The sequence below is a fragment of the Oryza glaberrima genome, chromosome 6 (assembly GCF_000147395.1).
Source record: "Oryza glaberrima chromosome 6, OglaRS2, whole genome shotgun sequence".
NCBI lineage: Eukaryota > Viridiplantae > Streptophyta > Magnoliopsida > Poales > Poaceae > Oryza > Oryza glaberrima.
In genome coordinates this window covers 4,315,345-4,330,522 of record NC_068331.1, presented here as the reverse complement: position 1 = coordinate 4,330,522, position 15,178 = coordinate 4,315,345, and the positions used below count along the sequence as shown (strand labels likewise).

General features: G+C 46.8%; 3 protein-coding genes across 3 annotated transcripts; 1 reads left to right on the top strand and 2 right to left on the bottom strand.

Annotated features, from left to right (window-relative positions):
• Positions 1–1,235: 1,235 nt before the first annotated feature.
• Positions 1,236–2,807, bottom strand: LOC127777635 (putative RING-H2 finger protein ATL49). Its single transcript, XM_052304238.1, has one exon. The coding sequence runs from the start codon at positions 2,805–2,807 to the stop codon at positions 1,473–1,475; it is 1,335 nt and encodes a 444-aa protein (XP_052160198.1). The 3' UTR covers positions 1,236–1,472.
• Positions 2,808–10,690: 7,883 nt separating this feature from the next.
• LOC127777483 (UDP-glucuronate 4-epimerase 1-like) lies at positions 10,691–12,653 on the top strand. Its single transcript, XM_052304081.1, has 2 exons — positions 10,691–11,852; positions 11,972–12,653. The coding sequence occupies exons 1-2, from the start codon at positions 10,873–10,875 to the stop codon at positions 12,351–12,353; spliced, it is 1,362 nt and encodes a 453-aa protein (XP_052160041.1). The 5' UTR covers positions 10,691–10,872; the 3' UTR covers positions 12,354–12,653.
• A 481-nt stretch (positions 12,654–13,134) lies between these two features.
• Positions 13,135–15,095, bottom strand: LOC127777563 (uncharacterized). Its single transcript, XM_052304171.1, has 5 exons — positions 14,596–15,095; positions 14,386–14,521; positions 13,814–13,905; positions 13,603–13,726; positions 13,135–13,495 (listed from the first exon to the last, which is right to left on the bottom strand). Exons 1-5 carry the CDS (start codon positions 15,093–15,095, stop codon positions 13,397–13,399), a joined length of 951 nt encoding a protein of 316 aa, XP_052160131.1. The 3' UTR covers positions 13,135–13,396.
• Positions 15,096–15,178: the final 83 nt, after the last annotated feature.

Here is a 15,178-nt window from a genome sequence, read left to right as displayed (position 1 = left end):
CAATTCTATGTTTTACTTTCCTTTCAAATTAAATATATTCTATGCACAGATATACAAGAAGGTTCTTTGATTGAAAAGGGCAAAATATATCGATTGTGACTTGTCACAAGGCAAGCTACTACAAAAGTTCATGAAAGTTCTACTTTATATCATCCACATTTTCTCGTCAGCTTAAGCTTTTTTACAAACCTATTATTAGAATTGTAACTTTGAAGTCTGAACCTATCTTCTGAAATAAAGTTTCAGGGAAGGTACAGAGGTAGAGGCATTCAGCCACCATTCTTTAATAGGGAGATCCAATTTCATTCCATCCATGCTACAATGAAATTGTTGATCTGCCAAAAATATTACCTGACGACTAAACAGACAAAAATCTGACGGTGGCGCAGCATCATCAAGGTTGGTATTTAAACTCTTATAAATTTGGGCACCTACATCACAGTGAAGTAGTATTGCACATCTGTACTGTTGCAACAGCCTGCAGACAAAAGGAGCAAAGTGCTTGTACTGTTGCAAGTTGCAACAGCCTGTAAATGCAGTATTACTATCTTGCACACGAGTCCACTACTCAAACAAAAACTCAGCTCCAACAGAAGAACAGCTCATGAAATCAAGCATAACATGGCAAGAAAAATGGATTTGTATTTGAAACTCCGATAATCAAGCTTCCTCTCACCTTCTCATCACATGCACACCAGACCCTGATGAGGCAGTTGCAAGTCAAATGTTGCCAGCACTTTCACTAAATGCTTAGTAGTAGTAACAATTATGCAAACAAGACACTGGGTTCAGCTTCTTTAATGAGGGATTTGACTGGCTGATTTGTTTATGTCATTAATTAGAGAGAATCCACTTCTCTCACTTGCATAGTTTCATTGCCATGCCTGCATACACTTTGTCTGTATTAGCCAGTTCTTGGTTCAGTTTAAACCAAGAATGCTTAAGTTAGATCAGATGCAGTGGTGAGACAGCTAAGCCAAGTGTTCTGCACTTGTTTATTCAGATAAAAATTTCGTGCCATCCTAAAATGATGCATAAGACAAATTATATTGCCACATATGATACAAATATTAATCTGCAGTGGTTGTTATAAGGTTTGCTAATTTGATTTAATTCCATCACTGTCAACCTGACAAATCCAAACAACCAATGCTTCTTTTGTTCATGAGTGTCTTCCAAGTTCCTCCTATTCTGCTGAACTTTAAAAGCAAATCAACCTGGCTTATGTTACACTACAATCTGATATTTCAAACCAGTGAAGACCAAGAATACCTTTTGTCTCGAACTAATTAATATGACCATGACTAACACACAAATGCACTTGTTAAATTAACTCTTTTTTTCACAAATTTGTTGCTTTGCGATCACTATAATCATTTTGGAAAAGAAAAGAAAAGTAGGGAAAAAATCAATCAAAAGAAAAATAAATTAAGGGGACATTTTTTCTGTGTTCAATGTGCAAACCAAATGGCTCAAGAATGGCTTCCAACTCTGCTGTTCTGCTGCCGCCCGCCGCCGCCGGCGCCGGCGCCGACGATGTACTGCAGCGCCGTCCTCGCCAACGACGGCCGCTCGTCGGCGAGAGACGAGTCGCCATTGCCGCCGGCCTCGACGTCGCGGCGCTCGTCGTTAATCCCGCCATGCTTCTTGCTGGCCTCGGCCATCGCCGGCCACCGGAACGACGCCGCGCGCCTCCCGCCGCCGGCCAATTCCGCCGCCGTCCGGCCATCTTCCTTCTTAGTGGCTGACATCATCCAGGTCTTGGACACGGAGAAGCTGTCCTTGTTCAGCCTCGCCGCCGCCGTCGCCGACGCGGCCTCTGTCACCGCCGCCTCCCACGCGCCCTTCTTGGAGGCGGAGCCCGCGAAGTCGCACTCCGACAGCGCGAGCCGGCGGCGAGACCTCGACCTCGCCGGCCTCCGCTTGGGCGTCCTGACGGCGACGCGGAGCGCGGCGTGCTCGTCCATGACGTACTCGTAGGATCCCATGGAGAAGCACCGTCTCTGTCCAAGATCTCCCCTGCCGCCGCCGCCGATGTCGGCGTCGTTGCTGGTGGTGGTGCCTTTGACGACGGCGAGGTCGCCGGCATTGCCATTGCCGTCGATGCACTTGAGCTTGCCAAGCTTCACCTCGACGATCTCCTCCTCCTCCGCCGCCGCCGCCTTGGGAGAAGACCCCTCGCTGTCCCCACCTCCATTGTTGGCGAACGCCTCGCCGAGGCTCTCCGAGTCGAGCACGCGCCGCGCTACCGGGGTGGACGCCGACGAGTCGTCGTCGTCGTCGGCGGCGGCGGCGGCGGCGAGGACGCTGCCGCGGCAGATGGGGCACGTGGAGTGCGACAGCAGCCAGGCGTCGATGCAGGGCACGTGGAACGCGTGGCCGCACGTCGGGAGGAGGCGGAGCTTGTCGTCGCCGGCGAACTCGCACAGGCACACGGCGCAGTCGAACGGGTCGTCCTTGCGGATCCCGGCGCCGACGACGGCGCGGTAGACGAAGACGGGGAGCGCGTCGATGAAGGTCTGGTCGACGCCGGCGTCGTGGAGGTGGAACAGCTGCTGGAGCTGACCCTGGAACGCCGTCGGGCTGCCCATGCCGACGCCGCCGTCGCCCACGCGCCGCCGCCGCCGCCGCGCCCGGCGCATCCGGAGCAGGTTCTGGATCAGCAGGTTGAGCAAGCCGAAGAGGAAGAAGACGACGGCGAGGATGGCGATGATGAGGAGGACGCCCGGGCTCATCTTGTCCTCGATGGTGCTGAGCACAGAGCGCGGCGGCGGCGGCGGCGGCGAGGTGGACGCCGACGTGTCCATTGTTGTCACAAATGGTAACACGAGAAGAAGAAGAGCTTCTTGTAATACGAGGCGACGTTGTAGAGAAGAAGAGATGGTAGGTGATGACGTCATGATGATGTATGCAATGCAATGAAACTAGTGAGGGCAAGTTTTATAGTAGAGGTGACTATCACATCCAATTTCATGCATAATATACATAATTAAATTAAGAGGTGATAGGTATAATAGGTCACCTCTACCACACAATCCTCAATATCTCTAACACCCTCACATGTTTATTGAAGTTTGTGTAGGGGCTGCCCCTTGCATGAGGGCAAGTACTATGGGTATCCAAGCACAATCTCCTAGATGCCACATAAGCTAAAATAGTGAGGTGGAGGAGAGAAGAGATGAGAGAGATAAGCAGCCACCTCTCATGCAAGAGGCAACTACTTCACAAAATTCAAGACAAAAGGAGAGAGGCGAAGAGTAGATTGGGCAAACAAACATTGGGGCTAGTGTATTAGAATTAGTATAGATATGATATATTATACATGTTACCTCTACATTTATTTGTTGATGATGTGGTCAAAATTAGATGCAACATCCACCTCTTTTATAAAACTTGCCCTGAGAGGTGACTATTTCTCTCTCATCCTTCTTCTCTCCTCCACCTCACTATTTAGTCCTATGTGGCATCTTGGAGCTTGTGCTTGGATGTCCATAGTACTTGCCCTGGTGCGGCTACTCGCTCCGACTCATTTTAATTGCAGCCATTCTTTTCCGTGCTCAATTTTGATCGTCCGTTTTATTTGAAAAATTTTGAAAAACAATTTAAAACATAAATCACATATAAAGTATTATTCATATTTTATTATCTTATAACAACAAAAATACCAATTATAAAAAAATTTCAAATAAGATAGAAGATCAAAGTTGGGCACATACACTCATAGTTGCACGCAGCGAGGCGTCTGTGATGACTTCGTCAATCTCTTGAATTTACAGGTTCAGTCTTTAAAGATGCTCGTAGGGGTATGGTTTACGTGCGTGTGTTCATAGGGGTGAGTGTGCGTGTGTTGTGAGTGTCTGTGTTGTAGCGTGTAATTTAAAAAAAAAAACTACGTGTCAGTAAAAAAAAGAATTGGAGAGCTCTGCAAGAGGGAGCATACTGATACTGCAGATTGCAGGTGTATTGTTCATCTCGACGACATTCCGGATTTCCAAAAGTTCAGAAACACATTTTGCTGATTCCCTAGCGACAAGCCTCTGCAAGGGTTGGCTTGTTGTTGCAGGGGAGCAACTGAAAATCTGAATCCTACGTAAAACGGGTTCACATCGTCTGCCGTTGAGGCTAATGGCAAACATTGCCGTTGTATTCATCCGTGCCACACATCCTCTTATCAACAGCTGCATAAAGTGATCCTATTATTATGATTAATTATGGACTACTAATCAGCAGAGATTAATTATGGACTACTAATCAGCAGAATTACTTATTTCTCTTTTGAAAAAAAAAATCAGCAAATAGAATACGCACTCGGCGGCAAAGCGTGCGAGCATAGAAGCAGAGCAGAGCAAAATACTACAGCAAAGCAAGCTTCTATTATACTAAGAGCTATCCAAATCCTCGAACAACAATATTACATATCTTATAAAATACTATTTAAGTATTCATTTGACAAAAACAGTATTGCCGTACTACTATTATGTCCCATATAGAGTATTTTTCATCCAAAAACTAGTAGCGAAATGAAGCTACTAACAAAATCCTTGAGAATACAACTCACAGCCATCTGAATCACCCTGCAAATGTATAGACTGATATAAGTTAAAAAATAGAATTTATTAAATCTTAAAAAAACAGTCTACTCTACTTTTGTTCTCACACGCTTTGCCGCCAAGTGCATATTCTGTTTTCTGATTTTTTTAAGAGAAATTAGTAATTATGCTGATTAGTAGGCCTAATTAATCATGGTGGGATCACTTCATACAGCCGTTGATAGGAGGAGTCGCACGGATGAATGCAACGGCAAGTTTGCCGTTAGTCTCAACAGCAGACGATGTGAACCCACGTAAAACAAGCAGAGTCAGAACACACCATTCATCAAGGTGTCACTCCATCCCCTGACACGTCCAGACAGGCCAAAAATTTAGGAGAAAATTCCATATCTAAAATACCATCTTATTATTCACTAAAATACCATCATTTAAAATGAGCTTTGCTAAAATACCATCTATAGTGAATGTGTCTTTGCTAAATACCTTCCCGAAAGAAAATGCCACTAGCTCATTTTCCTCCTTCCCATGCTTGAAGAGGTTGCCGGCGGCCACTGCGCTGCCTCACCGGCACATACCAGGATGGACGGATGGTAGGGAGGGCAGCACCCCAATTGCCGGCGGTAGCAAGGTGTCAGGGTGGGGCGGCGACGCGTGACAGCGGCCAACCTAGATGACACGAGCGAGGTGGCGTGCGACGGTCGTTGAGACAACACGAGCGATGCCATGGCAGTGGAGCCAGCAGTGGCCACCGGTGACCTATTCAGTCATTGGAGGGAGGGAGAAAGAAGAAGCTACGGGGGTATCTCCGTCCGGGGTAGTATTTTAGCAAAGACACCTTGATTAAGGATGAAGGATGGTATTCTAGCTAAGCCCTTTTAAGTGTTAGTATTTGAGTAAATCCTGACTTATGTGATGGTATTTGAAGTATACTCGAAATTTGGTAAAAGCATGAATAAATGGCTAGGGTCCATGCTATAGGTTTTACTGAATACTCAGATTCAAGTTCATGTTATAGATTTGGTACGGGTGAACTCGCATAGTAATCACATTTTGTTATCCAATTTCAGGGGGGTGTTTAGATCCAGCGGTGTAAAGTTTTGGCGTGTCATATCGGTATAGATGGCCATGTGGGCCACCCGGCACGGCACGGCTTAGGCCCGACCGTGCCTTGGCCGAGGCTTGTCGGGCCGGCACGGCCCGACCGACGCACCGGGCCGTGCCGTGCCAGCCCACGTGCCGCACTCACGGCCCAGGCACGGCCCAACACGCCTCGGGCCGTGCCGGCCTGGCCCGAAGGCACAACGGCCCATCGTGCTTTTCCTTATAATAAGTCTAATTTTCCTCCCTCCTATAGGCTGTGACATATATATAGCTAAAAAAGTCTATTTTACTTCCCTCTTCTTTGGGCTGTGATATATTAATAGCTAAATAAGTCTATTTAAGGTCCCTATTATTTGGACATGACATTTATATGTCTATTTTTAATCCCTATACTTTGTGTACCGGGCCTGGCCTGCCGGCCCATCCGGCCCAACCGTGCCGGGCCAGCTCAGCGTGCTAGTGGGGAGGCCCAGGCACGGCCCGGCGGTCAGGCCGTGCCGTGCTTGGGCTAGGCCAAAAAGCCGTGCCATGGGCTGGGCCTTCGGGCCTTCGGGCCTCGGGCCTTATGGCCATCTATACATATCGGGTATTATATAGGGTATCGCATGTGGTGTTCGGGCACTAATAAAAATACTAATTACAGAATCCGTCAGTAAACCGCGAGACGAATTTATTAAGCCTAATTAATTCATCATTAACAAATGTTTACTGTAGCACCACATTGTCAAATCATGGAGTAATTAGGCTTAAAAGATTCGTCTCGCAAATTAGTCGCAATCTATACAATTAGTTATTTTTTAGCCTATACTATTTAATACTTAATGGATGTATTCAAACGTTTGATGTGATAGGGTGTAAAATTTTTGTGTGGGAACTAAACAAGACCTTATTTTAGAGTGTACCTTGGACTTGTAGTAAGAAAACAAACGGTTGAATAAGCTTTGGCGCTACTAAATTTGAGTAGAAAAAAGTGGGTTTGTTTGGATGCAAATCATATAGATGTGAGAAGACAAAAAAATGTGGGTTTGTTTGAACTCAAAATTTTTCTTGTTCAGTAAAACAAATTGAGGGCATGCACAAACTTAACATTAGTTTTGCCTCTATTTCGACACGAATTTTAAAACTGTCAAATCCTCCAAAACGAGACAGCATAAGCTTCAGGCTAGAAAATGGGGACAAAATGAAAAGGTTGAAATAATAGAGGTAAAATCATAATAGGAGTTGAAAACACGTGTACAGCCCTTAGTTTCTCAGGGCCCCATCGATTCATGTATACAACATCAGTTACTACCAAAATATGGATTTTAAAATTTAATATTGAAGTTTTTTTTATGGAAGTGTACTTTTCAGTATTATTATTTAAGTTGCTAAAAACATATATATAATTTTTACCCATAGATTATTTTTTTCTAATAGTTGTATGGTGTATTATCCGTATTTGGAATAAGTCCACTATCCATACCTATCTTTACGGCGAGTTTAATAAACATCCCGAAACCGCAATACCAGAAATCTTCACCCCCCATCTTTACAAAACCGTTCAGGTAAAATCCCTTGGCAGCACTTATGGTTGTTTTGAATGACGTGACATCCTAATCATAAAAAAGTTAAAAAAAACATAGGACCACATGTAAGTGTCACATAGGTTCAGCACCAACAGGTTGAGTAGGCCGAAGAGGAAGAAGACGACGGCGAGGATGGCGATGACGAGAAGCACACCTGGGCTCATCTTGTCCTCGATGGTGCTGAGCACGGAGCGCGTCGCCAGGAGTGGATCCAGAAAGAACTAATAGGGGGGACTGAACAAACCATACAAAACTATAGCCCTCTCTTTTAATAAATGTATGACATAAAATTTTATTGGGGGCTTCAATACTTCATAGGGCTCTTAGGGTGTTTACAATGTGCCGGGCAATTTTGCTGGTCCTGGGCTGCTAGGTAGAATGAGGAACTTCACAAGTCACAAGACTCACAGTGCGAAATCCCTATGCAGACTATTTTTAATGGGTCCCACAGGTCACAAGTCACTTTTCATCAACCCCTCCTTCTCTCGTCTCTGCTTTCTCCAAAAACAAATTCTAGCTTTCTCTGACAAATTTTGAGGAGGTTCGGGTGGCCAAATGAAGCTCCCCTTTCTTGGCTGCTCCTCCCTCCATGCCGACGTGGCTTGGAATCTACGCGCTGGCGAGGTGAGGCTAAACGCCACCTCACCGCACTGTGAATGGCCTTATGGTTGCAACACCGGTAGTGGGGGCTTGAGACCCCATAGCCCCCATGGTAGATCCGTCCCTACGCGTCGTATGGTACTAACACAGGAGCTTGTTCTGTGAGGCGACGTTGGAGGGAAGAGATGGTAGGTGATGACGTCATGCTAAAGCTTGCACTGAACTACTGATGCGGTTAACTTATCAAACTACGGTGTCGATTTAAAAAAAAAAAGGGGGTGAATAGCTAATACGGTCCCTGAAGTTTCGCTTCGGGCTCAATTCATTTATTGATGTTTCAAATCGTCCAAACAAATCCTCCAAATTAATCATTTGGGTTAATATAGTCCTTGGAAAAAAACTATGTAAGCATGCCAAGTCATCCTCGCATGCAGTGGTATGAATGAAATGACCATTCTACCCTTGCTTACGATTGCTGCAGCCAAGCACTAGTCGTGTAAATTCCTTTGTTGGCCACCCATCTGCAACAATGTTGGACTTGGGCTGGCTGGCTATTTTTTTATGTTTGTCTTTTATTTCTTTTATATATGGTATACAAGGGTAAATTGTCATTTCATTCATACCGCTGCATGCGAGGATGGCTTAGCATGCTCATGTGGCATTTTTTTAGTCCAAAGACTATATTAACCCAAATAATTAATTTGGAGGATTTGTTTGGACGATTTGAAACCCCGAGGACTAAACTGAGCACGAAGCAAAACTTCAGGACCGTATTGGCTATTCACTCAAAAAAAACTACGGTGTCGGTAAAAAAAATGTAGAACACTTCTATTCCTTGCTAATACTGCTCCCTCGGTTCTATAATATACATCCTCCGCTTCTTTTCAATAAAAGACGCCATTCACTTTTCAACACTTTGACTATCCGTCTCATTCAAAAATTATATGTAAATTATAAGATTTAAATTATTTTTATTAATAAAACAACTCACAACAAAATAAATTATATTTACGTAGTAAATTTTTTGACAAATGGTTAAATGGTTAAGCGCGTATTAAAAAAATCAACGAAGATAACCTAAAGGATTTTGTTCATGTAATACACGAGCAAGACCACTTATATCAAGGACGGAGGTAGAATATTCGAGGTAGAGCTTCTTCTGTCGTTTCGTTAAAAGAAAATGGAGAACACTAAAACTCTGCTAGAGGGAGGTGAGATTGCAGATGCGTTGTTCATCTCAACGACATTCCGAATTTCCAAAAGTTCAGAAACCAGATTCCTAGCGACAAAGCTTCTGCAAGGGTGGGCTTGTTGGCTGTTGCTGCAGGGGAGCAACTGAAAGTCTGAAGTCTGAACCCTGTGTAAAACAAGCGGAGTCTCAGCGTCAGAGCACACCACTCAATGGCCAGATATGTCGAAAATTTAGGGCCAATTCTGTTTGAACTTTGAAGTCTGTCTGAGCCCTGAGGAGATTCTGCACTAACAGGTTGAGAATGAATACCGAAGAGGAAGAAGACGACGTCGAGGCAGGTTGAGAATGCCGAAGAGGAAGATGACGACGTCGAGGACGGCGATGATGAGGAGGACGCCCGGGCTCATCTTGTCCACTCCTCGATGGTGCTGAGCACAGCTTCAGCTCCAACTCCACCTCTCTGGGCGAAGCACTCTCACAAAATGAACTAGAGAGGTGGAGCTAGATTTAGGGAGCTCCACAACTCTACTATAAGCTCAACTCCTAAAGCTAAATTTAGAAGTTGAAGCTCTACCAAACAGATCCGTACAATATATTTTTTCCACCCATTAACAGGCCGCGTGCAGGGCACAGCCAGCGGACACTGTCGTGTGTTCCCTGGTCGTTCAATGGCACGATCTGACGTCGTCTATGCTCCATACATGCAACATCGACTTCTTGTTTACCATGGATGACGTTAAAAACCCCCAATCCCTAGCAGCCAGTGACTCCAAGTCGGTAATGGTGGTTTTCGTCAAGAGTCACGAAAACGGAACAAGGAGGATACAAGAAATTCATTTTTTTAGTACAATTCTCAAAATGCAAATTGGATCAAGAGATTCCTCTACCTTCTTCTACCTTGGTCTCCAGTAAAGCTTTGTGCTTGATAATACACAGAATAGTCCAACACGGTTGTATAATTTAAGAGCAAAAGTGGACATACAAAATGAGTAGTCCCTCTCCTCTGTAGACAGTAGTGCAAATCCATATATAGAAAGTTTGGTGGACCCAATAAATATATTTGGGTCATGCCATCATTGGTCGAGCTCTAAGTTTCTTAACACAAATATCAAGTAGAAGAAAACTAAGCTCAACGGTTTTATAAATTTGTTCTAGCCTCCATCACATTTTGATGTGCTAAAAGAGAGGCACTCGGATGCTCGGAAACCACTCACACTACACTTTTCAGCGCATGACATAATAATAGGTACATCATTGCATTGGCATCAAGTCTAAATATAGTGGGTTTTGTTTAGGTTATACAAAACTGAAACCAACCAATTGAGATCCCCTACTCACTGGCATGTGAGCCCGAGGGGCAAGCAGTACTACACATGCAGTACTTCAGACGACCTGCATCCGAAACCAACTAATGGCATGGTATTGGCCTAATGGCATAAGGAAAGGATTAAAATGCTAGACAAACCTCGACACATATGTTCCCTATTTCTTCGCAAATCTCATGCATTCAATGGATGATGGTCCTGCCATTTTCAAAACATCCTCAAATGTTATACCATATGGCCTAAAAATAAACAGTGCTAAATTACAGGGACCCCCACCATCATCGCCGAGCCTCCGAACACAAAACCACCGCTATTTATGCAACATCCTTCGCACGCTCCACTAATCCCTCCCGCCCATTTCCCACGGCCAAAAAAATTAAAGAAAACAAAAAAGAATTCATTTCTCAGAACAACAAACCACCCAAAACCAGCAAGAACTCAAAATTTCTAAATCTTTTTCGAGCAACGGAACTCAAAAAGATTTGATCAATCGACGGTGGTGTGTTGTTTGGTTGCGTGAGGAGGAGGAGAGGAAGAGGATGCGGGTGGTGGTGGAGGAGGAGGAGGCCGAGGTGATGTACCCGTCGACGCCGGGGAAGGTGAAGGTGGAGCAGCGGTCGTCGGCGGCGATGAGCCGGCAGGTTCACCGGTGCTTCGCGTCGACGGGGACGATGTTCCTGTGGGCGCTGTTCCTGGTGGCGATGACGGCGACGTACCTGAGCTTCCGCTCCCTCGCCGGCGACGCCGCGGCGTCGTCGTCGCGCTACTTCCCGGCGGCGTCGTGGGGCGGGCTGCACTGGGAGCGGCAGATCAGGGCGTCGGCGTCGCCCCGGCGGCCGCCCGGGTCGGCGGAGGGCGCCGGGCTGTCCGTCCTGGTCACCGGCGCCGCCGGGTTCGTCGGCGCGCACTGCTCCCTCGCCCTCCGCAAGCGCGGCGACGGCGTCGTCGGCATCGACAACTACAACTCCTACTACGACCCGTCGCTGAAGAAGGCGCGGCGCGCCCTCCTAGGCTCCCACGGCGTGTTCGTCGTCGACGGCGACATCAACGACGGCCGCCTCCTCGCCAAGCTGTTCGACGTCGTCCCCTTCACCCACGTCCTCCACCTCGCCGCGCAGGCCGGCGTCCGCTACGCCATGGAGAACCCCTCCTCCTACGTCCGCTCCAACGTCGCCGGCCTCGTCTCCCTCCTCGAGTCCTGCAAGGACGCCGACCCGCAGCCGGCCGTCGTCTGGGCCTCCTCCTCCTCCGTCTACGGCCTCAACGACGCCGTCCCCTTCTCCGAGGCGCACCGCACCGACAAGCCGGCGTCGCTCTACGCCGCCACCAAGAAAGCCGGCGAGGCCATCACCCACACCTACAACCACATCTACGGCCTCTCCATCACCGGCCTCCGCTTCTTCACGGTGTACGGTCCCTGGGGCCGCCCCGACATGGCCTACTTCTTCTTCACCCGCAACATCCTGCAGGGGAAGCCAGTCACCGTGTACCGGGGCCGTGATCACGTCGACATCGCCAGGTATTATAAGAACTCTGGCTCTGATACCATATTGAGTTGCATGAACCGACCTGTTCAATCCAAAACTTTAAGCTAATGAGAAAAAGCGGTCAATTCACTTTATATTCTAACACCACCAGGGACTTTACCTACATCGACGACATCGTGCGGGGGTGCCTGGCGGCGCTGGACACGGCGGGGCGGAGCACGGGCGGGGGCGGGAGGAAGCGCGGGGCGGCGCCGTACAGGATCTTCAACCTCGGGAACACGTCGCCGGTGACGGTGCCGGCGCTGGTGGCGATGCTGGAGAGGTGCCTGATGGTGAAGGCGAGGAGGCACGTCGTCGAGATGCCCGGCAATGGCGACGTGCCCTTCACCCACGCCAACATCAGCCTGGCGAGGGAGCAGCTCGGGTACAAGCCGACGACCAGCCTCGAGATGGGGCTCAAGAAGTTCGTCAGGTGGTACCTCTCCTACTACGGCTACAACAGAGGAACTCACGCATTCAGGAACCACTTGTGATGACGATTATATAAATTATTAGTATAGTTAGCATTAGTAAATATATAAATATGTATGTTTGTATGTACTGTTTGAACATTTTTGTTTTTTTGGTGGTTGGGGGGTTTGGGGGATGGAAGGAGGAATTGATTCTTTTGTTGGTGAGAGAAGAGTATGGAAGGGTGGTAGTGATTTTTTTCCCTTGTATTTTTGTCATGTAAATTAGGTTGTTTATAGATTTTCTAAAGTTTACATTGACAAAAGAATGGGAAAGTCTTTATTTATCCCTCGAGGGGCCATCCCTCATTTTTTTTTCATGTCGCACAAAAAAAGTAATAAAAATGGTAAGATATATCAATATATGATATATCACACCACACACATATAAGTTCCAAATTTAACTTATATGAGCAGAAAAAAAAATAAATTTGACTACGAATAGAAGTATAGAACATGTAATTCACAGTCAATTTTATTGTTTTTTAATTATATATATGGGTCAAATTTAAAAGTTCTATCTTACCAATTTTTTTAAAGTTATTTTAATGACTTTTTAGATGGCATTGGACGTTCCCTCTTGGGACAAAAATCCATCTCTCAAAAGAACTAATTCTTTGTTGCTGAAGAGATAAGGGAATGGAAGCAGTGATGGTGGTTTTCCCTCCATGTATTTTTCTCCTGTAAATTAGGGTTGCTTATAGATTTTCTAAATTTAGCATTGACGAGATAGGACTGCTTCGCTGCATGTGGAGTTAGGGACAATCTTGACAATGATGGTAGAAATTGCTATAACTCCAGAATGCCAAATAATCGAATCCAAATTGGTGGTGCGGCAAAATACCAAATCTCCCACCACGCCACCGACACCGTTGAGGCCATTACATGATTACAAACACAGTGACTTTGTGGCAAACCAAATATATGGGATATACATCTCATACTGGATCAAATAAAAACGTTGGGCTTACATCAAGCCTTAGCTTCTCTTGCGCCGAGACAGTACCAACTTAGAGCATTTGCAAGCTATTAGACTAGAATTTCAGGGGAAGCTAGACATTGAAACCTTAGGAAGAAATTAGTCCTTGCTTCAAAACTTCTTGTGCCACACCTCCAAAGTAGGCGGTTATCCCTTTGAATCTATGTTCTATGTAATTCTCTTCGCTCTATAAAACAACAGGAATACCAGGTTATTTTTCACATATTGAAAGTTTTAAATGCTCGATGAAAAAAAATCACATATTGAAAGAATAGGTTATGAAACAGATCGTACCGCAAAATCTAAGGGGGGAGAAGACAACCAAGAAAGTTGCTCTACTTGGCTTATGTCCACATTCCGTGGCAAGAACATGATGATATTTGGAGATATTTCCTGAGCAGCTTGCAAAATTGTAAATCTGCATGAAAAGCCATACATTAAACACACACTAGTTTTCATATTGTGGATATGACAGGAAATCGGCAAAAAAAAAAAATCAACATACCCATCTCTTGGCTTCAGCATATCAAGGGAGTAAACTTGAGCTTGGCTGTAGGATGGCCCTCCCCATGGCGGTGAAAGGAACACCAAATCTGCCTGATCAATGCAACATGAACAATCAGAATCCCTTTTTTAAAAGAAAAACTTTGATCCAGCTTGAAATTCAGAATCTCACATCCAAATGTTATTACAAGTTTACAACTACAGTAAATAAATTACTACCTTCGTCCTAAAATACTTATCGCTTTGAGTTTTTGTTTGTAACGTTTGATCATTCGTCTTATTAAGAAAATTATGAAATTATTATTTATTTTGTTTGTGACTTGTTTTATTATCAAAAGTACTTTTAAGTATGACTTATTATTTTTTATATTTGCACTAATTTTTCAAATAAGATGAATGGATGAATGGTCAAGCAAAAAGTCAAAGCGAACACTAATTTAGGACGAAGGTAGTAGAGGAGAAAATAAACGAATTGGAGCTCTGCTCAAGTTTCTTCAGTAAATGCGAAGCATGATGCTTCATTTTGTTTTTTGGGTTATTTTTCAGTATCATTGAGTAAAGGGATGAGCTTACCTTGAAGGAGGGCGCGAGGTGGAAGAAATCGGCGACGACGAACTCGATCATGTCGTCCACGCCGTAGATCCTCGCGTTGTGCGCCGCGAGCTCCACCTTCCGGGGGTCGATCTCCACGGCGACCACGTAGCAACCCCTGCAGGGGAGACGGGGGGGTTAGCGAGCGAGTTTGCAACTGGAGAGAGATGGAAGGTGGTGGCGGCGGCGTGCCTGGCGGCGAACTGGATGGAGTTGCCGCCGACGCCGGCGAAGGCGTCGAGGACGAGGGATCCCGGCGGCGCGCGGGCGGCCTGCGCGGCGGCGATGGCCTCCGGGGTGGCGGAGTACCAGCCCTCCGCGTCCATCCGCACGCCGCGGTCGTAGAGGGAGAAGAGGCTGCGCCGCTGCGCCCAGTACTTCCCCGCCACGGCCGCCTCCGCCTCCTCGGTGGCGGCGGCGTCGTCGTCGCCGTGTCGCTCCTCGTGCCGCCGTTGCGCCGCCGCCGCCGCCTGGGTCGCTTCGGCTTCCTCCGCGTCCCGGCCTCGCGGCGGCTGACCGGAGGGAGGGGAGTCGTCACCGGCGCTGATGGAGTTAAGGCCATGGCCACCGCGGCGGAGGCGGCGAGTGGCGAGCAAGCGGAGGAGGCGGTGGCAAGTCCTAGCCAGGAACGTGACGCGGCGGCGGCGGCGGCGGCGGCGAGGGGTCTTGGGCGTTGCACTCGCGTTCGCCATTGGTAATGGGCTCGCCGGCGGCGAGAGGAAGGCGATGGGTCCAAGCTATAAAACGAAGAAGAGAGAGCCCGCGTGAATTCCAA

Bases quoted from the DNA above. Each gene is read 5' to 3' on its own strand.
- LOC127777635 (XM_052304238.1), bottom strand. From the start codon at position 2,807: ATGGACACGTCGGCGTCCACCTCGCCGCCGCCGCCGCCGCCGCGCTCT.
- LOC127777563 (XM_052304171.1), bottom strand. From the start codon at position 15,095: ATGGCGAACGCGAGTGCAACGCCCAAGACCCCTCGCCGCCGCCGCCGC. The intron at 13,727-13,813 runs GTATGTTGATTT...CTTTTCATGCAG, and splicing joins ATGCTGAAGCCAAGAGATGG to ATTTACAATTTTGCAAGCTG. The intron at 13,496-13,602 runs GTACGATCTGTT...GTTGTTTTATAG, and splicing joins CTCCCCCCTTAGATTTTGCG to AGCGAAGAGAATTACATAGA.
- LOC127777483 (XM_052304081.1), top strand. From the start codon at position 10,873: ATGCGGGTGGTGGTGGAGGAGGAGGAGGCCGAGGTGATGTACCCGTCG. The intron at 11,853-11,971 runs GTATTATAAGAA...TAACACCACCAG, and splicing joins GATCACGTCGACATCGCCAG to GGACTTTACCTACATCGACG.